Below are 24,868 nucleotides of genomic sequence, written 5' to 3' on the forward strand. Positions count from 1 at the left end.
GTATGGGGAAGCTGCCCCAAGCCTGGGGAAGGGGACGCAGTGCAGGAGGTGACTAGAGCCGTGGAGGCGGCGGCGGCGGCGGCGGGAGCAGCGGTGGCGGCGATCTCAGCCACAGCAGCCTAGGCTCGAGCCCCGGCCCGGGCGGCGCAGCAGACAATAACCGGGCTAGAAACCCGACCCGGCCGGGTAAGCGTTGCGCGCAGCCGGGAGCCTCCGCCTGCCCGCCGTCCGGTGCAGTCCCGTGTGCTCCGCTCCGGCCGCCTGAAGAGGGGCTCCAAGGGCTGGGCCAGTGGGCGTCCGGGCCGCTCTCCGTTCCCCCTGGGAACCCGCTTTGAGGACTGGCTGGTGAGGGGCAAAGCAGAGTCCTCTGGGCGCCGGCGACCGCGGCTAGAGGGGGTTACAGAGGGCGGGCAGGCAAGCAGGCTAGCCTGGGCCATGCCTCCGGGCTCTCAGGAGAGGCGGGGATGAGGCCCCGCACGTGCTACCGCACGGATCCCGGAGGGGAGCCGCCAGCCAGCACCCCCAGCGGTGCATTTGTAGGCCGGGAGCTCCGCAGCTTTGTTGTAGCACATTATTAGCTGGAACAGCTGTGTTACGTGGGTATTGCTCACCCCAGCGGCCCAGCTGCCTCCCCTTCCCTCCCCTGCGCATCCCCTGCCTCCTTCTCCCCTCTGCGGATGGAGGCAGCGCGCTGGCCTGGGCCCAATGGATACTGGCTTTGGCGTGGATTGGGCTGTCCACACTGTCTGCCTCCTCTCCCAGGGAGCTGAGTTGGGCCTGTGTGCTGCCCACTTAGGAACCTCGGCCTTGCGGGCCCCAACCAGCCTCACACCCTGCTCCTGGGCCTCCAAGCACATCTGGCGCCCGCCACCCTGGGCAGGCGGACTGGCAACGGAGTTCTTGCTGGACCTTAGGTTAGAGCTGCAGCTCAAGCTAGTCCTTGGGTTAGATCTGCAAGGCCGCTTTGTCCCCACTCGCCTCACCTCCTCCACTCGGAGAGCACTGGCCGCTTTTTTCTTTCCTGCCTCCCGTTTAAAAATAGCGATAAGCCTCCTGTTGGTGGGGGGGATTTCTGTGCCAGAGGCCAAGGGAGCAATTATTGTAGTAAAGAACTCACCCTTTGGGTCTGTGAGAGAGCTAGAGAGACAGCCAAACCCTCCAACTTCACAGTTACTTAAAATACACAGCCTGCTGAGCTGCTGTCATTGTCTACTGCAGACACCTTTGACACTGGTGACCACCTGACTGCAGGACTTTGCCCAGGTTCCCTGGTGAAGAGGGGCTGTGCCCTCCATGCGCTCCCCAGGCCAGGTGCCCAGGTAGCAGCTGGACTGGCCCTGCAGAGCTGGCCTCGGTTTGGTCAGACTCATCTTGTCATGGCCCACAGGGTCAAGGGGAGCCTCCTCCTACACACAAATATTTCCCTCTGTGGCTCTGCCGGCCTGCTGCATAGGCATGGATATGGGCTAGGTGGAGGGCACTGTGCTATTGGATTCCCTGCCCTACCCGAGGGCATTTTAGCAGAGCCCTCTACCCCCAGTGCAGCTCCCCTCATTCGGCCCCACCCACCGCTCAGTCACTGCACCATGGTTTGCGTCTGGCAATAAACTCTAGGCCTTTCCAAAGAACAGGAGAGAGGGAGTGACCAAGGGGCCTGGCAGGCTCTTCTTGGACCTTTGACCAGCTTCTGAGGGTGGAGAACCCTGTGGGCTGCAAAACCTGGGTATTTGAGAGGAGTAAATCCCTCACTTGGGGGAAGGCTAGCTGGGGACCTTTGTGACACCAGCCAGGACTGCAGATAATACACTATAGTCACTTCTTGCCACTTTGACCAGGCACCAAAGGAAACCAACCCTCTATTTGCAGCTGGGTATCTCCAGCTCAGGGCTGGACCTGCTGTCTGCCCTGCCTCAGACCAACAGTCTCCTAATATATCTTCCCTATATAACTCCCCTTCTCACACACAAATCCATTCACCCTGCACTGTGCAAATTGTTTTCCCTCTCAGGCCCCAGCTCTGAGCCCACCTTCTCCTGGGTGTCTTTTCTGTCTGTCTCTTGCAACCCATAATGACCTCTTCTTGCTCAGAACTCGTACAAGCTTGCCTGCATCCCTTGGCCATTTGGGGGCTTAAATTTTAATAGGAGGCAAACTATAATTAAGTTTCCCTGCCTTTAATTTGTCTCCCTGATACCATGGATGTCTGGGTTCTCTCAGAACCCTTCAGAGGGGTAAATGAAACCTTGAACTCAGCCACAACCCCCTTCAAAGCCTAGCAATGTATAGCAGTTCATGAATGGTCTAGAAAGACTTGCTGTCTTTGTGGAGCTTTCAAGAAGACCTTTACCTCTCCAAGTTGCACTTGTCCCGATCCATATGAAAGTGATTAGAGAAATGATACTCAAGGCTCAGATATTTATTGAGTATGCCTAATGAGAATGGAGAAGGGCGATGGGTTGCAACTACAAGAAAAAAAATTAATCATGATATCTCCCTTCAGCAACAAGCACAAGATCTGTACTGCCCATACCCCAGACTACACATATCTTTGGTTGCTAATTCATGAGCCTAGAGACAACTACTGTGGAGAGAGGAGAAATCTGTATTTGCAGGGTGATTACCCTGGAAGCTTCCAGAAAGTAGAGGGGTTTGGCTAGGCAAAGTAGTGGTATAAGCAAAATTAGGAATTGGAAGGGGTTGTTGGCAGCCAGGGTGAGAAATATGACTTAGTCTTTTCTGGTTGAGATTGTTGGATTTAAGGTAGAGAGGAGGTTAGTGCCCAGTGGTGGGCATTCCCAAATGCTAGGCTATGGAATGGGGGTCTGATCTTGGGAGAATGGGAGAAGGGGCCATTGAAGAATGGAAAATTGGGAGGTTTTGATACTTCTATGTGTGGGTGCAAATATGCGATAATAATATGGAATTTTAGAAAGGGGTCTTAGAGATTGGAAGCATGCTGTAAGTTGGAACTGTAAGAGGTCACCTTTGGATCTGGACATAGAACTGAGGGACAGCTATTTCTGGAGGGAAGTTGTACCATGTTGGCTTCCTTTAAGCCTTGCAGGGGGTGAAGTTGAAGGAGGGTGCCTAGAGTCTACATACCAATGTGGTGGAGGCTAAGCATCCCCCAGGCCTCTGTTGATCCCCATCCTTCCAACTGGACAGGGCTTCAGGGAGCATCAGTTTGGACTCCTGTGCTTACAAGGTGGAAAAACTAAGTCCTGGAAAGCAACAAGGATTTCCTTAAGATCACACAGCATTTAGGGATAGGCTGCTGCCTCCTGTGCAAGGGCTCTTACACTGTGTCCCACTGTCTCCAGTGGCCTCTGTTCAATACAAATCTTATTAACCAACCTCTAACCTTCCTCACCTCTTCCATTCCTCAAGAGTGAGAAGGTGCTGGGTTTAGCTTGGGGGCCCCATCTGGAGAACTCTACCTCCCCTTTCATGTCTATTTTGCTTTTTGGCCTTGGTCTGCAGCCTGTTGGGGGTGAAAGTTTCAGAAGGAGGGGAGGTATCTGGAAGAAGTTGGAAGTCCAATGATTCTCTCTTAGTATAGTGGAAGTGTTAAAAATTCCTCAAGAACTGTTACATTTACACTCTCTGAAAGTGTGTGTATGAGGCATGGGGGCAGCCCTGCTCCCCTGGTCCAGGGGAATAAGGAAATAAATAACAGTAAGCCTGGCAGGTCACTGACTTGCTTGTAGAACCAAAGAGGGAAAAGGGGCTTCCAGTCCCCTCACTTACAGATAGGCTACTTGAGGCTAGAAGAGGGCATGCCCAGTGTTATTCCATCACTTGAATCAGTTATCCAACTTGAATCAATCCAGGCAGATAAACTAGGTGATAAAGGTAAAGCCTCCAGATGAGACATTTCCTCCCTGTGTCACTCATTCCTTGGTCACACATCTCACACTGCCAGGAAGTTCTTTCTCAGGGCTAATCTGAGCCTCTCATGCTATACATAAACCTGTGTGCATGCACATGTGCGTGCGTGCATGAGTGCATGTGTGTGTGTGTGTGTGTGTAAGTGTTGGGGGGGTGAGGTTGAGGGCAGCTGGCTATCATTGCTCCCGCTTAACAAACCACTGGAGATTTCATGGGCATTAAATCGTCTCTCCCCACTCTCAACTTCTGTTCTCTGAATTAAATAATCATAGAGCTTGTCATCTCCTCTCCTTGGTCATATTTTTCAAACCTGTGCATGTGTAAGTGTATCTCCAGGAAGAAAGTTAGGGAAACCAAAACCACTGAGGAGGTGCAGGTGCCATCTGAGTGAGGGTGCATTGCTTCTCCACACCTCCCCTTTTGGGATTAGGGGATAATTATGAACAATGAAAATAATATGAGGGGGCTTGGTGGCAGCAGAGGCAGGCATACTGGTGCTGCAGGGGCACCTGGGACCTTTTGATCTGCAGTTCTTGTTGCAGAGCCTTCAGTGCTTTCATCTCCTACAGTTGTTTTTTTTTTTTTTTTTTCCCTGCTGTGCTTCCAAACAGATACTAACCCAACCCAGCACTCCTCAGCCCTCCCTGCTGGGGGCTACTCAGGGGAGAGAGGGCTGGACCAGACCAGTTCTGGTCCCCCTCCCCTCTGGACATATAGGAAATATTTACTGGCCAGGCCTAGTGCATTTTGAAAAAGTAAAGTGTTGGGCAGGATTCTGTGGAGGGAGGCATGAGAAGTGAGGCTGGGCTGTAGTGCAGTGGTGGACTGAGCCCAACCAGTTAGGCATGCAGGCCTCCCACTGAAGCCTAGGACCCCCAAAATCACATGCCTCCTCTTTCTTTTTTTTTTTTTTTTTTTGACAGAGAGACAGCGAGAGAGGGAACACAAGTAGGGGAAGTGGGAGAGGAAGAAGCAGACTGCCCGCTGAGCAGGGAGCCCGATGTGGGGCTCTATCCCAGGGCCCTGGGATCATGACCTGAGCCGAAGGCAGACGCTTAACAACTGAGCCACCCAGGCGCCCCACATGCCTCCTCTTTCTGCAGCCGCTAGAAAACTGGGCACAGGACTACCCTTCTCCCAGCTTCTCACACAGCCTGGGGCAAGCAGACCCCCTAGTACAATTTCTCATTTCTAGATAGGGAAACTGAGGCCCTGAACAGGGAGGGGATTTGCTCAAGGTTACACAGGAGCATAAAGTTCTTGCCCCTCAGTTCAAGGTTTCTTCCTCTAAGTACACTGATACACTGATTCTGATCCCCTCCCAAGCTTCAGTTTCCTTACCTGGCCTCTCACATAGGGTATGGTATATATAGGGAAGTGGATACATGGTAAAGTTCAGGGTCTCCATTGTTCATTTGGTCCAGCTGTTCCTCTTCAGGCTTTCCTTAGCTGCCTTGTCACATCTGTTTCCCTGAAGTTAGCTCCTCTTATTCATCTGAACTGGGTGGGGGAGGTGGTGCCTGTCTTTGATGTCACCCTTGCTGGGTTAGTATTGACATAGTAGAAGCCTTACTAGGCAGGCATGGCACCCACCTCAGATATATTCTTCTCTAAGGAAGTTTGGGAGCCTGAGAGGGGTGTAGCAAATAGATGGCTTGGCTCCCAGAGCCCCCATCATTCCAGGCAAGCTGGGCAGGGAACTTCAGCAGCCTCAAGAGAAAGTGGGGCATCAAAAAGGCTTACCAGGAAAGCCAATTTCTAGGAAGAAGTGATGTCTGAGTGACCATACCTCCTAGACTGGAGAAGTCCCTATGTATTTGGGGCTAAAGGGTAGAGAAGTGAGGCTAGGAAACCTGCAAGGGGCATGCAGGGAGAGTGAGTCTTGAAGGTCAGGGAAAGGGGTTAGACCCTGACCCTGTAGGTGGTGTGGAGTAATTTGGTAAGTAGAGGAGTGATGCACTGAAATCAGGGTTATAAAAATGAATCTGGCAAGGGTATGGAGGAGATGGAAGAAGGAGAGGGAAGGAGTGGGATTTCAGTGTTGTAGCAGGGAAGGACCAGAGGGAGCTCAGCTAAGAGGCTTGTGTCATCTTCAGAGGACATGGGCGGGCAGCTGAGGAGCTAGAGTAGAGAAGGTGGCTGCAAGAGGCCCCATCACAAGGGTCTTTTATTGAACATCTGCTCAGTAACTAGAGAGCAATTTACCCTTTCCATTTATCATCTCTAATTCTTACAGTGATCCTGCATGATAGCATTTTTTTTCATTTTCTAGATAAGGTGTTTGAGTCTCAGGAAGATTAGGCCGATTTCTCAAACCCCACCATTTGTAAGGGATGAAGCTGGCATTTTAGTTCTGGGCTGACAAACTCCAGCTGAATTAGATTTCAATTGAACCAATGTTGTTTGAGCTCCTGCTCTGTGCTATATGTAGTGACTATAACATGAAGGAGGGTCCATTTGAGAGAGATGAACAGAAAGACCGAGGCCTGCCAGAATGAATTACCCTAGGCTGAGTATGTTAACTCATTTGAGAGGCTGGTGGTGGGCAAATGGGAGCCAAGGCAAGAAGGCCCATTTTAGAGTCTGTGCTGCATCTAGAGGTTATAGGATACCCCCTTGAGAGGAGGTGTTCCTTAATGGTAAGGCTGCAAGTTAGGGGAGATGTGGTTGTAGGAGTAGCTTGGGTAAAGCTCTGCCAGCAGTCTGTATAGCCTCACAAAAGGATACCAAGCCAGGCGGCCCTTCCTTCAGGCCCTGAACAAATGGTTTTGAGAGTGGACCTTGGCTGTGGGCTTTAGAAATGGGTGATTCCAGTTCCAGATAATCTCATAGGTCATTTCCTTTATTTATTTTTTTAAAGATTTTATTTATTTATTTATTTATCTCTTTATCAGAGAGAGAGAGAGCACAAGCAGGGAGAGTGGCAGGCAGAAGGAGAAGCAGGCTCCCCGCTGAGCAAGAAGCCCAATGCAGGACTTGATCCCAGGACGCTGGGTTCATGACCTGAGCCAAAGGCAGACACTTAACTGACTGAGCCACCCAGGTGTCCCATAGGTCATTTCCTTTAAATAATAGCTCAAATTCTGCATCTTTGTCCCCAATGGCAAGTTTCTGTTTGAACCTTTTTTGGCCTCTCAAAATTATCTCCCAAGGAAAAGGAGAGTAAAGGAGTGTGTTCCACAATTTGGGAGTGGTGGTGGTGGAGTTGCTGATGAGGAGAGCAGCCACATTCTGGGTTGGCAGCCCTTGTATTCTGAAGTCAGCATGCTTTCTGGAATGTGCTAGATGGGACCAAAACAGTGGCAGCCAAGTGAGGACTGGAAGTGCTTCAGAGAAAGCTCAGCTGGGCTGGGACAGGGGTGCAAGGGGAGGGGGAGATGATGGCTTTCAGGTGTGAGGGGAACCTGTACAGTCCTTGCTCTCAGTCTTCCTCCTTCAATTGGGAGCTATCCCTGTGCAACAAAATGGCATTGGAATGGGGACTCCAGCGGCCTGGGGGCTGGTGTAGCTCTGTCACCATCCCACTGTGTGAACTTAGGTAAAGCCTTTTCCCAAGTCTAGATGGTTTCCTTTTCTGTGACAAGGTGACAAGGAGTTAGCATCTCCCACCAGGACTGATTAATGGATTGCTGGGAATGGCAAATGGGAGGTGAGGGAGTGGGGAGTGTTTTGTAAACTGGTAAGTGCCCCATTGGGTGAAGGGTGTCTATTGACTTGCATTTCCTTTGATGTTGGTACATTTAGGTGAATTTGAATTGTTGACCTTTCTGGCCTAGACTACAGAACATGGCTAGTTGAAATTACCCGGTTAATCCAGAGCTGCTAGCCACTAGCTGACTGGAGGCAACATTTTAGGTCCCTGAATATGAAAGGTGGCTAAAAGAGCAGCTAAAGCCTCCTGTGAGATACCAACATAGTCACCGTCATTTACCATTTGGGGCAACTGAGGCCCAAGGAGTTTTGGTGACTTACACAAACCAAGGAGTTTTGTTGCTGGAAATTGTCCAACTATAGTTTGAAGAAAATATTTTTAAAAATTAGTTGCTATGTTTTTGAGCCTCTGCTATATACTGAATTTTATTTGGTATACATATATACATTGGTTTTGTTCCTTACAATAGTTTTAAGAGGTAGGTACTCTCAATACCCTCATTTTCCAGTTGAGGAAACTGAAAGAACTTGCTAGATTTCCCCCAGGTAGGCAGAACTGATTATAGTGCAGAACTGACTGCCTCTTGTTGGGGGGAGGGCTCTCTATCCTCACTGGTGCTTCCTTAGTTACCATGCCCCCATACACAAGGGCAAGATGGGCCCAGAGTAGGCTTGTCCCCAGGAAGACTGCTTGGTGGAGGTCTAGGGAACTATGCCTGGTTGAGGTGATGCCTCTGGAGCTACTGCATAAATCCACACACTTCTTCCCTGAACTCTAAGTTGGCTGAACTGGCCCCAGGAAGCTGAGCTGGGAGCAAAATATGTAAGGCTCAGGCTGCAGCTGTTTCCTCCTCACTAAGAAGGGTTCCTGGGGCAAGTTTGTGGCTCGTCTCCTGCTTGTGTTTTGAGAGGAAGGGAGGAAAACAAAAGCTCTACCCTAGTAGCCAGCCTTCCACTGGTCCCAGCATGGCCTGAGGCTGGTCCTGGGAGCAGAGATGGCCACATCCCACTCCCTGCCATGATAGCAGCAGCTGCAACAAACTGCCCCTGCCAGGGACCCCAGAGTAGCTTTAGAGTGTTCCCTTACCCACCAGGCCACCAGAAACTTAGCCACATGTTAAGAAACCCAAGTGTTGAGGGGCCCTGCATTTGGCAGGGCCACTTTCTTGGCAGGAACCATGAGGGGACTCAGCTCCAACCTGAAAATGTTGCAGAGTCTGTCCCTTGCAGTCCCCTTTGCCTTCTGCCCCACTTCACTCTCCTGGCCAGTCAATTCTGTGTTCCCAAATAAAGGCACATAGCCCATTGGGGAAGGATAGCACTGGGACCAGGTAGGGTAGCAAGGAGCATGGAGAAGGGATCTGGGCCAGAGGTAGCTAGGTAGGGCTGGGCTAGAGGGATACCAGCTATGGGTGACCCTGCCACCTCCTGTTCTACTGTCTTGGGGAGACATAATAGACATTATGGGTGGCTGTGGGGAGGTACATGGCCCTGGGAAGGACAAGGTAGGGAAATGGGAGACAGCACAGTTTCAGGGCTGGTCCTTGCCAGCAAAGGTGACCCTGGTCCTAGTTAGGAGGAGGGCCTGAAGTTGTGGGAAGAGAATGCCAGTCCCAGAGATACCCCTGCCTAGTTCACCCACTCTCACCACACACATGCTTTTAAAACTGCCCTTAAGCAGAAGACTTTGTATAAATTCACACTCTTGCTTTTTTTTTTTAAAGATTTTATTTATTTATTTGAGAGAGAGAGAATGAGAGAGAGCACATGAGAGGGGGGAGGGTCAGAGGGAGAAGCAGGCTCCCTGCCGAGCAGGGAGCCCGATGCGGGACTCGATCCAGCGACTCCAGGATCATGACCTGAGCCGAAGGCAGTCGCTTAACCAACTGAGCCACCCAGGCGCCCCACACTCTTGCTTTTAAAATCCCCTCACACCTGGCTCTTCCTCAGCATGGCCAAGGCAGCTGGTCCCTTGGGCTCCCCACAGTGAATGCCTTTCCCAAATAAGTGGCCTTTTACACATGGTCTGCTACTGCCTAAGAAACTGGGATTTGACTTGGAAGGTGCTAAGAATAACAGTAATGTTAATCTTTCTCATTTGCACTGCACTTTACAGTTTACAAAGTGTGTTTGGAGTCCATTATCTCATCTAATTCTCACACCACTCTAGTGATCTCCATTTCATAAGTGCTCAAGCCTAAGAAGGGTGCCTTGGCTTGTTCAGGGTCCCCTAGCATGGCCTAGAACCCAACCCTGCAGCTCATGGCTCCTTCCACAACACACTTCAGATTCCTGTGGCAGGGAGGGGGACAATGTAGAAAGTAGTGGGCTGGCTTTTACCCCAGTGGAGCACAGGAGCAAGGGAAAGAGAAGGCCCATAGGAACTGCCTTCCAGCCAGGGTATCAAGGTTCTGGAAAGCAACCCTAAGATTCAATTTGCCTAATCCCTCTGTTCATAGGAACTCCATCCCCAAACCCAGCAGGGGAATTCAGCCTTCTATCCACAAGGATGTTTAGGCCCATGAGGTTTTTCACTTGGCCCATGGTCTTCCTGATGCCCAGCCATACTTAACTAGTCTCACTCATCCCTTCCCCTAAATCATTGCCATTTCTACTAACTCCTGTCTGACAAGGCCCAGATTGAATGCCTTCTCCTCAAGGCAGCTTTTCTGAACCTAGGGGGTGTCTTTCTGCTTTTCAGATTTATCCTGGGATATGATAACAAGGTATGAAGAATGATACTCCACCATGCATCTTAAGATGGGGGCTCCTCTTTAAGACTTGTATTATGATGTGTCCTATATATAGGATCCTCTCCCTATTAGGCTAGGCACTCCCCCAAAAGCACTAGCTGGGGTTCCCCCTTCTTGGCCTACCTTGTAGAACTGAGTTTAATGTCCATCACACTCCATGTTCAGGAGAGGTTTGTTTCATAAATTCCACAGAGGGGAATACAATTTCATAAACAACTCCACTACTGCTATCCCATCTCTCCCATGTCTAGCACCATAAATGACAACACTGTCAATATTTTCAGGGTTGAAATGAAAACATCTCTGTTTTGAAAAGTGGGGAATTCAGATAGATGATAGGGCCCCTATTCCCATCTGATCCCGAGGAGAGGACTCTGAGTGGTTATGTGTGTGTGCATGATTGTGTATTTCAGGGTGGTGGTGGCACTGTTTACTGTAGGGATAACTCTTGTGGGGGAGGGGGAGCTGAGCTGGAAAAATATCATGTAAAAATATGTCATCCAGAAAAAAAAGAAAAACCTAGCCTGAGCAAATGACATTACATATCTCTGCAGAGAAGGGACCAGATGATATCTTTTCTCTTTTATTTTCTGGATAACCAGCCATTATCTTGCTCCAAGTTTAATATTCAGTTATGCAGAGTGCTCCTGATGGAAGCCTGGTCACACTGATGATTCAAGTGTCAAGCCAAGCAAGGCACAAGGCACAAAATTAATGTTTGCAGAGCAGGATCAGGGGCTCCAGGAAGGTTCCTCCAATTAGGTCAGGGGCTAGTTAGCTGCCAGTCTCTCTCCACCCCCAGTACTGGTCCATAATCTTCCACTGCGAGTGAATATGTGTCTTATTACTATTGTAACCAATTATAGGGTTGATGTGCTGGCAAACTACTCCAGGGACACCAGCAGGGTTTGTCTGTCTCTTTCTGGCTCCCAGCAGTTGTTTTTCCTCCTTTCTTTACCCTAGCTCCCTGTCTGCTGGTGGCTACCCTACAGAGAGGGGCCACAGTGGTGAGGAACTTTCCAGGGATAGGTCATCAGGTTTTAGCAGGCTGGTCACTGATCCATCTGTCAACCAACTGGAGTCACTAGAATGAATATATCAGACTTGGGGTGGAGGACATGTGTTGGGGTGGGTGATGGATAGTCATTTTTATTCCATCTCTGTAGCATTTGGATGTTTGGAGGATTGGAAGCCTAAACCAGAAGGGTGTGCTTTGTACCAGGTTTATAATTTAATAGCTGTTGAGAGCCTAACTTCTAGGCCAGGAACATGAATCATATGGAGTTACGCCTTCAGGGAGCTCCCTTTCTAGATAGGGAACTAGATGGGGGCCAAAATAATGAGAAGAAATAGTTTGCCTCACAGTTCTAAAGTGGAACATGGGGGTTCCAGTTGCCAAGAGCCACATTAAAAAAATTTCCCAGCAAAACAGTCAAGAGTCTGACCTAGACCTACCCCTCACATAACCACTAGAGGGGGAAGTATTGCTAGGCCTCTTGGACCAAGGATACTGAAGTCTAGAGAGTGCCTTGCCCCAAGGCCACCATGTGCTTTTAGCAGATCCTGGATTGCAGCTTTGCAATGTGGATCTGTGAGGCTCCTATTCTGGGCTTCTGAAGGTCTGAGCATGTGCAGATAGGCAATCTAGGGAGCCTGTGGGGAAGAGATGAAACTTCGGGTCTACTTTTCTTTCTAGCCCCAGGAAAAATGTCAGTGAGAACCCAGACTAATTTGAAATTGAGGCCTGGATCTTGCAGAGCCCAGTGAGGACTCAGTGGGTTGTTTTGCCAGATGATTTTCAGAAATTCTGTGTCATTGGAGCTGACCTCCCTGCTGCCTTTCTTGCCTCCCCCTACCTTAACCACTTTGATAATTCCTCCTGTAGTCAGTAGCACAACTGGGCATTTCCCACATCTGCAGTTCCCCCTGCCCAGTGTTCTGACCTAGGGTGTGCTACTGAAGGGAGTGAACCCAATGAGGGGCTGGGGTGATGGCTGTCTATTGTTCAATGTAGGGTTTTGTTGCCTTGGGGCCCAGAGGAGACTGGCCCAGCAAGCCAACCATATGGAATGCATTAAGGTTTTCCCTACATTTTCTTTTACTTTCTTTCTGGTTCCACTCAAGCCTGAAATAACAGACACCTGTGAAAACAAACCCAGCCTGGCTTCTTGCTTATCAGTATGCTCTATCTTTGTTTCTCTCATCTCCTCTAGACCCAACTGGGATGCTTCCTGACTGATGATGTTATAACAGTGCTTGGAAGCCAGAAGGCTGCTTTTTCAGCTGAACATACCTGAGTTGTCCCCATCACCATGGAGAGTGGAAAGGATGAAGCTTCTCAGGCCAAGGGAGCAGTAGCCTCTATGGACACCCAGGACCAAGGGGCAGAGAAAGTAGCCAAGAACAAGGCAGCTGAGATAACAGAAGGGCCAGTGTCAGAGCCACCCTCATCTGGCCCAGGTAGGCTGAGGAAAACTGCCATGAAACTTTTTGGTGGCAAGAAGGGCATCTGTACCCTGCCTAGTTTCTTTGGAGGGGGCCGAAGCAAAAGTTCTGGGAAAAGCATCTCCAAGAAGGGTCTTAGCAAGAGCAAGACCCACGATGGCCTGACTGAAGCAGCCTGTGGCCCTGAAGACATTGTCAGTGAAGGAACCAGCTTTGCCTTACTCTTGCCTGAATCGCCCTGCCAACTTCCCAGTTCCCAGAGTGCCCATGGGGTTTTGAAGTCCGGCTCCAGATGCAAGACATCTGCGTCTGGAGCCACAGAGAAAGCTGGGGCTGAGAAGGCTCCCTCTGTGCCCAAGCCAAAGAAAGGCCTGAAAGGTTTTTTCAGCAGTATCCGCCGTCACCGGAAAAGCAAGGTCTCTGGGGTTGAACAAAGTGAGCTAGGGCCCAAGGGGCCTGAAGGGACCAGAGCCAGGCCTCATGAATATGTGAGCTCAGCCATTCTGCCCCATACTGAGGATATCCTCCAAGCCCCCAGAAAAGAAAATGCCAAACCCCAAGATGCTCCTAGGCCAAAAGTTTCTTTATTACCAGAGCCTTCTCCAGTAGTCACTGAGAAGACAGCCTGTAAAGATCCAGAAAAACCCAAGGAGGCCTATGCCTCAGCAATTCTGCAGCCCAAGCCTGCCTCTGAAGCCAGTGGCCCAGAGGACCCCCACAGTCCAGAAACAGGGGAGAAGGTGGTGGCAGAAGAGGTAAATCCACCAAATGGCCCTGTTGGGGACCAGCTAAGCCTCTTGTTTGGGGATGTCACATCCCTGAAAAGTTTTGACTCACTGACAGGTTGTGGTGACATTATAGCAGAGCAGGACATGGACAGTATGACAGACAGCATGGCCTCTGGAGGCCAGAGGGCCAATCGAGATGGGACCAAGCGAAGTTCCTGCCTGGTGACCTACCAAGGAGGTGGGGAGGAGATGGCTTTGCCAGATGATGATGATGAGGAAGAGGAGGAGGAGGAGGTGGAATTAGAGGAGGAAGAAGAGGATGTCAAGGAGGAAGAAGAATATGACTTAGAATATCTGTGGGCAAGTGCCCAGGTGTACCCAAGGTCCAATCTGAATTTGGGCTACCATCCCATCACATCTCCAGGCCACCATGGCTACATGCTTCTTGACTCAGTTCGATCTTATCCTGGCTTAGCCCCTGGGGACCTTTTGACTCCTCAGAGTGACCAGCAAGAGTCTGCCCCCAATAGTGATGAGGGTTATTATGATTCTACAACACCTGGATTTGAGGATGATTCAGGTGAAGCCTTGGGGCTTGTCCACAGGGAGTGCCTGCCCCGAGACAGCTACAGTGGAGATGCCCTGTATGAGTTCTATGAGCCAGATGATAGTCTTGAGACCTCCCCACCTGTAGATGACTGTCTTTATGACCTCCATGGTCACAACTCTGAGATATTTGATCCCTTCTTGAACTTTGACCCCTTTTCTTCCTCTCGGCCACCTGGGGCAATGGAGACAGAGGAAGAACGGCTAGTGACCATCCAGAAACAGTTGTTGTATTGGGAACTTCGGCGAGAGCAGCTTGAGGCCCGAGAGGCGCAGGAGGCACGTGCCCGAGAAACTCACACCAGGGAGGCCTATACCCAAGAAACTCATGCCAGGGAGACCCATGCCCGAGAAGTTCATGTCAGAGAGGCCCAAGCCCGAGAGGCCTATGCCAGGGAAGCCCAGGCCCGAGAGGACCATGCTCAAGAGGCTCAAGTCCGAGAGGTTCAGACCTGGCAAGAGAAGCCTATCATGGAATATCAGATGAGGCCCTTAGGCCCATCAGTGATGGGCCTGGTAGCAGGGGTATCAGGGGCCTCTCAGACTTCCCACCGGGGAACCACCTCAGCTTTCCCTGCCACTGCAAGCAGTGAGCCAGACTGGAGGGACTTCCGTCCTCTGGAGAAGCGTTTTGAGGGAATCTGCTCCAAGAAGGATCAAAGTACCTGTCTGATGCAGCTCTTCCAAAGTGATGCTATGTTTGAGCCAGACATGCAAGAAGCAAACTTTGGAGGATCTCCCAGGAGGGCCTACCCTACTTATTCACCACCTGAGGAGCCAGAGGAAGAGGAGGTTGAGAAGGAAGGGAATGCCACTGTGAGTTTCTCACAGGCCCTTGTGGAGTTCACCAGCAGTGGGAACCTCCTCTCCAGCATGTCCTGCAGCTCTGACTCTGACTCATCCTTCACTCAAAACCTCCCTGAACTGCCCCCTATGGTGACTTTTGATATCGCTGATGTGGAACGGGATGGGGAAGGCAAGTGTGAAGAGAATCCTGAGTTCCACAATGATGAAGACCTTGCAGCCTCCTTGGAAGCTTTTGAGCTGGGCTACTACCAGAAACATACATTCAACAATTACCACAGCCGATTCTACCAAGGTCTGCCCTGGGGTGTGAGCAGTCTCCCTCGCTACTTGGGACTGCCTGGCATGCACCCTCGGCCTCCACCTGCTGCTATGGCCCTCAACAGGAGGAGTCGCTCCCTGGACACTGCGGAAACCTTGGAACTGGAGCTCTCCAATTCCCACCTTGCCCAGGAATACACAGTGTCTGATGAGCTTCAGGCTCAGCAGGAAGATTCAAATGAAGAAGAGGAGGAGGAAGAATGGGGCCGAGACAGTCCTTTGTCCCTTTATACTGAACCACCAGGGGCCTATGACTGGCCTGCCTGGGCTCCCTGTCCTCTTCCAGTGGGGCCAGGCCCTGCCTGGATAAGTCCCAGCCAGTTGGATTGGTCTTCTGGCCAGTCTCCATATGGGCAGACAGCCTGTTGCATACCTCCTGTGGCCATGTCAATGTTGCTGTCAGTACCAGGTCCAGAGCCAAGGGTACCTGGGATATCCAGGCCTCAGTTATCTCGGCCTTCACACCTACCCCTGCCCATGGTCCCTTGTTATAACCTGCAGCCACAGGCTTCTCAGAGTGTGAGGGCCAGGCCTCAAGATATGCTGCTGCCTGTTGATGAGCCCAGTTGCTCCTCCAGTTTTGGAGGCTTCAGCCCCAGTCCTCTGTCCCAGGCCAAGCCTGTGGGCATCACTCATGGCATCCCTCAGCTGCCCAGGGTCCAGCCTGATCCCCAGCAGCCTCAACCCATTCACTACAGGGCTTCCAGCCTTGACCTGTCAAAGGAGATGGCTGAGCAAGGTGCCTCTCTCCCCCTCCCCACCAGCTACTCCTCCACTGCTGTGAATGGAAAGCTAGCTGAGTAGTCATCTATGCTGGAGTAGGGGCATGGGGCCTGAGCATGTGAATGGGGATCAGGGGTTGGGCAGAGGGGTGGGGGGATGGGGGTTGCTATTTAACTTGAAAATCCTTTTGGCCAAGGAAAGATCCTATGAGTTTTTGCCTTTGTTTTCCCACTTCCCTCTTCTGCTAATCTGTGGTCACATTCGGCTTGAGTACATCTGCCCCAGGAGGCTGCTGCTGCTCTGTTGCTCCAGCTTTTACTTTTGGGTTTTCTTGTTACCCACGCAGGGTTTGGGATGCTGTACTTTTGTGCCTATTCCAGTTCCCCTTAGTGATTATATATATAGCATGCCTCCTTGACACAGGCTGAACCCTTAGTACCCCTGCCACACCCCTACACACAGTGAATAATGAACCACTGATGAACAGCCAGGTCTGCACTGCTTCCCACTTGAGGACAGGGGGCTTGTTTGCTGTTAACAATGTGAAATAATGGTACAGATCCTCCCCATCCCCACTCCCTTCAGTTTTGGCATAGCTGTCACCATTACATCAGATGATTATAATCCATTCACCCCAGCTAACTGTCCTTAGGATCAAGTAGCTTGTGTCTCACTGCCTATTGCTGTGGACTTTGGCATTGTAACCAGATGGGGGCCCTTTAACCTGGTCTGCCATAGCTTGGGTTAAAGACAAAAATGCTGTCCCCTTAATGGCATGATCAAATTCATTCAGTTGCAAACAGAAGACAAAATAGAGTTCTATTGTAGATACTGCCATAAGGCTTGAGTTGTGGAATGATAGAGTTTTTTCCTTCTTCCTCTCTTAAGCTTGTGACGTCTGAGTTACAGACACTTTTGAATTTTTCTTTTACTCCAAAGGAAACTTTCACAATCTCATCACAAGGAACATATTCTTTTAATTGAGATACAGGAAGAGAAGCAGCCTAAATTAGGCTTGGCTATAGGGGATCAGGGTTTTTGCGGGTTGCAGGGGAAGGATAGGAGAGAGTTCCATTTGTCCCTGCTGGCAGGAGAGAATTTTAGACATTGCATAGCTCAAAGTAACCCAGCTTCTTAGAAGAGAAAATTGTTTCTTCCCCAAAAGCAAAAAGTTCCTAATCCTTGCCTACCCCTCCATTTGGATGCTGTAAAGAGGCTCCAGAGACACCAGGCTAGCACTCCCAAGAGACAGGATACCAAAGGCATCTAGGCTGCTGTTCTGGTTCTCTAAAGAGCTTTCATCTTCTCATTAGCCAAGTCCTTAGCATCCTCAAAGGACCAGCCTTCTTGAGAGGACAGTCTGTGACCTGCCCTCACTCTGCCAAGCTGCAGGATTCTGATTGCATGGCAGTTGCAGCCCTTTATGGAGTGAATGGTACACTCACTTCTCCAACCACAGTTTTCATGTTAAACTAGCTTGGAAATACTGGTGAAGAACAGTTGCTGTCAGGAAGACATTGCAACAGGCTAATCTAACCTGGCTCAACCTCTCATGAATCACCAATAAGAGAGGGTTCCTTTTAATTTCTTTATTGGAAATAGAATATGGAACATTTTTTGCCTGGGTGTGTTGACCCAAATTATAAACTTTGCCTTCCTGCCCCTGTCCCTTACCCCACTTATCTCCATGCCTGTTAAGAGAAGAGGTCAACAGGGCTTTTGGGAACAGAGGCTGTTGGCTCTCTGAGTCAAGGGGGCAAACTTCCTCTTGGCCAGAGAATGTATCTGTGCTGGTTTTTATCACCATTTCTCAGATTGGGGTTGGCAGTGATCCTTCCCACAAAGAGCAAACCTGTCTGATAAAAGCTTCACCCCTGGAAGTACCACATGAGTTTGTGTGACACTAACACCACTGTTCAAGGGACCCAGACCAACTCTCCAGGCTAATTCTGTCTGCATTGTGAAGAAATACATAAGTCATGGAGTTGGAGAAAGAAAGAGCATGAGGAAGGCCCTCCTCACCCCAAGCACAGCATTCCAGGAGAGAAGTGCCCAAATTCCAACCATCTGGCCTCTTACCAAAGCTGCCCTGGGAGGGTGGGACTGAAATAGGCCTGGCTGTTTGGCAGGAAGTAAACACCAAATGCCTTTACAACAGGGGAAACCCCACTACTTGCCTCCTCTCTCTCTGCTTGTCCTTCAGGGCAGTTCAAGCTCCTATCTGTATATGGACTGTGCCAGCCACAGCAGGTAGTAGAGCCATCACCAGCCTCCAGAGCCTGCTGGGCCTCCAGCCTATCTGAGAAGAGAAAAACTAGATGGTCAGCCTTTGGCCAAGGGCAGAGGGCTGCTCTTAGTGAAAAGAAGGCAGTAAGAGAGGTGCTGCCCCTGGGGGGAAGTCATCAATCATCCTAATACACTTTGCTGGGCTTTGGAAGGTCAAATACAGAGTAAGGCCTAGAACTGAGCAACATCTCATGGTTTGGACAACATTGCTGCCTGCAAGTTCTTTCAATGTCCTTGCCAGCCCAAGGACAGGATCCTCACCACCAGAAGTGGGACAGTCAGGGGAATGGCTACAGAAGCCAGGCTCCTTTGAGTCTCACTCTATATCCAAGCAGTTGATGGCCGAATCCCACCAGCAGCCTGGAAGAGGAAGGAAGATCTAGCTGGGGACATGTGTTGATGGCAGCACAGGCTGACACTGGAGAGCCAACTAATCTCCAGGCCTCTCCCCAAAGATAGCCAGTGCTTGCTTGGCTGGCACCAGATATGCCCCGGACTACTAAAGGTATTGATGTCAAGCCCACATATCTTAGGCTGTGACCAGATGAACACCATGTCTGCATTGCAGGGTGTTGGAATAATGCTTGTGGATGTGATTTCAAGGGAAGATATGACTTGAGAGGGGGTGTCTGCTGTCATCTTGCTACCCAGCAGGCTTATTCAGTGCCAGACAGCTCTGATCCTGAGAATTCTCAGATGAGACCGGTCTGTGGGGAACCAGTGACTGTGGATAGAGAAGGCCAACTAGCGGGCTTCTTTCAGGGCTACCAGTTTCTCAGTGCTTTAGCACCTTCAAGGAAGCCCTGCCTTGGGGCACTCAGCTTGGGCACCTGTTCATAAGCCTCCTGGGCCAAAGGCTTTGGTCAACACTATTCTCTCTTCCACCTCAATGCTGTACCAAGCAGGGAATTAGCTTCCTACACCCAGGGTGTATTCCTCTCATCCTGTTGCCAGCAACTTTCCCACCCTTGCCAGTGCCACCGCCCCACCCACCCTCGGCCCCTGGGCCCAGTTGCTAGAGGGAGGCATGGGGGATTTAGCAGGGAGACTTCAAGTTTACCCATGTGTATGTTACATCCAAGTTGTTTTTAATATATATATATATATATATATATCAAAAGTCAATTATCTATTTTTGTATTGTTTGCATTTTATATTCATGGAAAACAATGTTTATCAATTGTTCTTTTCTGATATATTTTATTTTTAAGTGGTGCTGTTTATAGTTTTAAACAAAACAAAGATGACACAAAAATTGCTGCTGCTTGTGCAGAGGGCTGGCATCTCAACCACCTAGGGTCCTCACTCTTTCCCCTCTCCTCACCCCAATGTATCTTACTGTCCATCCCCTCCCTCCATGATAGGGACAGCAAAAGATGCCCAGGTACTATGACAAATGCCAGGTGACTCAGGCATGGAGAACCTGGTAGATAGCATGTTGTTTATGGCTTTATTTTTTCTTTTGGACCCTGCCCCTTCCCCATGTGTAGACCTTCTGGAAGTACCCATCTCTCCTCTCTCCCTCCCCCCCTCCTTTTTATGTTTTGTGCTTTCATTTTGAAATGAGTCCCCATGTTGTGCTATTTGTCATTCTGAGTTTCTCCAAAGGAGCATTTTGGGGACATTCTCCACCCAGTGGGGAGGACATGGAGTTTCTATCATGCCCCTTTTCCCTAAGAAGCTGAAGAGACAGATAGTGATGCTTCAACCACCATGAATTGGCCATCTCATTGGGGAAACCCTTGCATGGGACTTTCCAAGAACTCAGTTGACATTTGCCCAGAAGAGATGTTGGAGAACTCCTTGACCCCTCTTGCTGCTCTGGGGGTATCTCTCCCCCTACCGCCATTTCCCCTGCCTTGTCCTGCTCCCGTTCACATACGAATGGTATTATGGGGGAACAGTGACTATCAGGGTAATGTCTTGCTGGTCTGATTCCCACTTTTCTATCCTGCAGTCACTCCTAAGAAGAAAATCCACATGGCATGTATATGTGTGAGGGTTGGGCCTACTGAGAGGCGGGGCTTTAATTATTATTCTTGTTACTATTGGTGCTTGTTTTCCCTGCTGTATATGGGGGCGGGGTGGAGAAGAAACGAGGAATGTATATTTAGCTCATATTAAATAAAATGGCTGGAGGACAGAGGGAAGAAATCGGTAACTGCAGTACATACCCACCCCAGGTGTAAGAGTTTTCTCTCTCCCAGTGTAAAATGGGGAGCGTGGTCCCTGGATGTGCCCTAGCTTCCCCTTCCTTATCCCTGAGACATCGCATAATTGTCCAATCCTAGCTCTCACCGGATATCTTGATGCATTGCCTATTTGTTACAACATATATTTCTTTTGCTGAATGCTAATAAACTGGGTTCAAGAAGGACCCCTCCCCCCGTCACAAAAGTGCACTCTTGTGGTTTGTTCCACAGCAGCATGCCTGTGACCCATGGTTGTTGGGTTTGCCCTTGAAGGAAAATGGAGAAAGCAAGGAGGTTGGCAGGGGCTGGGGATCACCCGCTGGGGAAACAGAAGCCAGAGCTGAAAGTAAAGTAGAGGAAACTTCAGTTCTTCATCCAAGTCATGCCCTGCATCTGTCTGATGCAGTGTTGGTAAACTCTCCATCACACTTTTCACATTTTGAGAACTGCCAGGGGCTGGTTAGCACTTCTAAAATTAGCCTCAGTTCATTCAAGTGTGCTGACATCCCCACCAGCCAGGAGGCAGAGGTGTGGACCTCCTACTGATGGCTCCATCTAAAGGATAGTACTGATAGTGGGACTCTCCAGCCAAGCTGCAGGAATGGCATTCTTCACCCAGGTTTATGGGCAGAGATGCTTCCTGGGCAGCTTACTGCTCCACCTATTCAGCTGTGGGGTTGAGTGGGAAACATGTGTTTTACCCTTGGCTCCTGATAAGCAAGGGCTTCTAACACCTGCTAGTGGGCTCCCTTGAGTTCTTCCCAATTGCCATGCCCAAGCCAGAAGGCCTGAAATAGTAGCTGCTTGAAACTGCTATAGACTGTAGACAGTACTGCCACAGACACATAGGTAAACTCCCTGGGGTTCCTTCCCAGATTAGCAAAGAAGTTTGGTGGCCCCCAACACCGCATGAATCAAGCAAAGCCAAAATAAAAGCAATTTATTGAGAGAGAAATGAGAGAGAAATGAGAGAAGCTCCTGGGAGGGGAGTTAATAATTCATAGATGTTGAATTGTCTGCCAGGGACTGCTCATGGAAGGAAGAGGGTCATGGTTACTCAGAGAGCTTTTGGAGCAAGACCTTCTAGGAAGGTCTTATTACATCCATTGGGAATTCAAGGGGTTGTGTAGTATGGGAGGCCTAGATTTCTACCCTAATTTTCATCCCTCATTAATCATTTGGGCTTGGGAAAATCCCTTCTTCTGAGTTTCAGTTTCTGCATCAATAATATATGGGTGGCATGGGCATAGATTTGACTAGACTAGTTTCCATATGCAAGTCAGAAGACTGGGCTACCACAGAGTAACCCTTGGAACTTTTTCAGCTGCCTAAATCCAGCACTCCCCACCCCCTTCTGACTCAGTTGGCCTGGGGTGGAGTTCTTTTCTGTGGTGTGGATCCCACATGACTGGTGCATTGTATCTGCTGGATAAGATGAGTGGTAAGAGCTCTTCCTATTCTGCTGTGACTGATGGCTGCCTTCACTGTGACCCTCTGGGGAGTCCTTTGCAATACTGGAAGGGGATGTTAGTAGAGGGAACCTCCTAAGACTTTCCTTAGATCACCAAGGAAACCACTTTGGTTAGCTCCAGTCCTGTTCTCTGGTCTGCTTAAGGACTGGGGTTGTGCCTGGTGAACAGGCTGCCTTTGTTCCCAGTGTCTGTTTAGAGCAGAAGTAAACACGACAGATAAGATACCTTTGTACAGATCTTTTGGAGGATGCTGTGGGTAAGCTGCTAGCTCCCCACTGCCCCCACCCTCACTGGGCTCTGGGCCTTACCAACCATGTTCTTTCTCTGGATAATTCCTACACTTCAGCTGGGCTGCATGGCTTCTGGGATCCCTACCTGGCCAATAAAAGCAAGTGACCTGAGGGTAGCACTTTCTAGTCTGCAACCTCCTTCCATCTCCATTATCTTTTAAAAGGCCCCTGAAGCAGGTGGGTAGAGCAGATGATCTTATCCCCACTTTACAGAGGTGGGAAAGGAGCCATGGAAAAGTGAAACGACTTGCTCATGGTAATACAGAACATTGACTGTAAGTCAAAGTGAGAAAGAGAGTGGGCAGGTAGGGGTGGAAGATGTGGTGGAAGAGAAAGAGTACTGCTAATAATTCCTCAAGCCCTGAATGAAAAATATCATTGATATGTGCAGGCACTAGACACTTTAACCACATTATCTTGTGTAATCCTTACCTTAACTCTACGAGGTTAATGTTGTTATATACATTTTAAGATGAGAAAACCGAGCCTCAGAAAGGTTAAGACCCTTGCCAAAGTTCACACAGACAAATAAGTGGACTCCAAATCTCCTGCATTTTTCTATCATACTAGTGGTGAAGCTTCTGATTAGTTGCACATTAGGGATGCTAACAGTAAATCCCAGCAATGACCCCAGCAGCAGGCCCAAAATGAGAGCATCCTAAAACTAAAAAGGAACTGTGGCCGCCTCCTTATTCCACTGGGCCCAGCCCACTCTCCCAGCCCCAAGCCCAGATCAGAGGCCCTTGTCAGCCCAGGGAAGGACTTCCTTCCCCCACTTCCACCCCCAGCCTTGGATCTCTGGGAATTGTTCCCAGCCAGGTAGGCCCACTTAATCCTGCTAATAAGTGGCCTGGGAAACATGATGAATAGCAGAGTGAGTCAATAAACATGAGCACTTATAGGCCTGGAGAACAGGCCTCCCACCACTCAGACCATCAACTGGAGCACCGCCTCATGAAGAGGTACTTAATTGTAAATCACTTAATAGCCACAGTGGGAAACAGTCTCATTCTCTGGGAGAATAACTGCTGTCTGATGGGCTCTTGAAGGCTGCTTTCCTCTGCTCCTTCAGTTTCTTTCCTGCTTTTCCACTTTCTCTGGATGCCTGAGCATATTTTCCACATTGTTCTCCCAGGACATAGAGCATCTGATGAGGTTTTCCCAGAGCTCCTGTGCAGCACCCATTGCTAACAGGAAGTGGATGCTCTGCCTGGCCACAAATGCTATGATTAAAATTAATGTTATGTTCTTCAAGAAAACAAAAATGGAATGGGCATCTATCTCTGTCCACAAATTCAGATGTGGGTATGTAATAAATAGTCCTTTTTTGTTTTGTTTTGTAACTAAATTCTGACTTCAAGCCCCCCATCCTAACACAGAAGCAAAAATTCCATGTCAGTCATGACTGGGGGCCCCCTTCAAGGGGGGCACTGGAATTCAGGGGACACTATGGTACACAGAAATTAGGGCAAGGGCAACTAATCTCTAACCTATTCCAGTCACCACTAACACCCTCATTTTCCATGCCAGCAGTGGGAGAGGGAAAGCTGAGAGCCTAGGGACTTAAATTCTACCTCCCTCTAGGTATCTTAGAGCCGTCTCCTCCCCATCCTTAAGGATCTGCCCTCAAGCAGTGCTTGAGTTCCTACTGCCCCAGACTCAGGAACTCTTCCTTTCTAGGTGGGGCTGGGAGAGATAAGGATCTCTCTTATTTTTTTTCTCTTTGGGCTTTCCAGTGCCTTTTCCTTTTCCTTTATGACAGTATGTAATAAATGGGATTTTCAGGCTTTTATAAGAGAATGATAGATTTGGTCACTTCAGGCTGCTTCTGCTTTCTGCACTGTGAAATCCCTCTTGCAAGAGGTCTGTCAAGGGCTTGGTTACCTCCAAGAAGCAGGGGAATGGGGAAGGACCTAGAAGGACAACAAACACAAACAAATGTGAATATTTCTAGAAATCACCCTGCCACAAAAATACAGCCTTATTGAAAAAAAAAAATCACTGTCCTAAAATGCAGGACACCATGATATTAGTCCCTGCTCTGCCTGCAACTGATGGAAATTTGGGTGATTTCTCAGAGCCTCAGTTTATTCATCTGTAAATGAGGAGGCTGGAGAACAGAATCTCAAGCTGCAGTCCTTTTCTTAACCTTCCGCTTTTGATGCTTAAATTCTTCCTACACCATCTGTCCTTTTCCTGCTCACCTCCACGGGCATAGATTCCTGGTAGTTTTAATGTCCAAGATGTGCCTTCTTTTTTGAATTAGTTTTTCTTTATTTGATTATAGTTGACCCACAATGTTAGTTTCAGGTGTAAACATAGCAATTCAACATCTTTATATGTTATGCTATGCTTGCCACAAGTGTAACTACCATTTGTTGCCATACAACACTATCACAATATCATTGACTATATTCCCTATGCTGTAACTTTTATTCCCATGCCTCATTTATTCCAAACTGGAAGCCTTATCTCCCACTCCTCTTCACCCATTTTACCCATTCTCCTATCCATTTTCCCTCTTGCAGCCATCAGTTTGTTCTCTATATTTACTGGTCTGATTCTGTTTTTTGTTTTTTAACTAATTTGTTTTTGTTTTTTTTAGATTCCACATATAAGTAAAATTATATGGTATTTGTCTTAGTCTGACTTATTTCACTTAACATAATACCCTCTAGGTCCATCCACGTTGTCACAAATGGCAAGAAC

General features: G+C 49.2%; 1 protein-coding gene across 1 annotated transcript; it reads left to right on the forward strand.

Annotated features, from left to right (window-relative positions):
• Nucleotides 1-20,585, forward strand: AMER1 (APC membrane recruitment protein 1). The gene is made up of 2 exons (XM_081808792.1): nt 1-186; nt 12,506-20,585. Exon 2 carries the CDS (start codon nt 12,605-12,607, stop codon nt 15,998-16,000), a length of 3,396 nt encoding a protein of 1,131 aa, XP_081664918.1. The 5' UTR covers nt 1-186; nt 12,506-12,604; the 3' UTR covers nt 16,001-20,585.
• The last annotated feature ends 4,283 nt before the right edge of the window (nt 20,586-24,868 follow it).

The sequence above is a fragment of the Leptonychotes weddellii genome, chromosome X, assembly GCF_054177405.1.
Source record: "Leptonychotes weddellii isolate Sample4059 chromosome X, ASM5417740v2, whole genome shotgun sequence".
NCBI lineage: Eukaryota > Metazoa > Chordata > Mammalia > Carnivora > Phocidae > Leptonychotes > Leptonychotes weddellii.

Excerpts from the sequence above, each read along its gene's own strand:
- AMER1 (XM_081808792.1), top strand. The coding sequence starts at position 12,605 with ATGGAGAGTGGAAAGGATGAAGCTTCTCAGGCCAAGGGAGCAGTAGCC.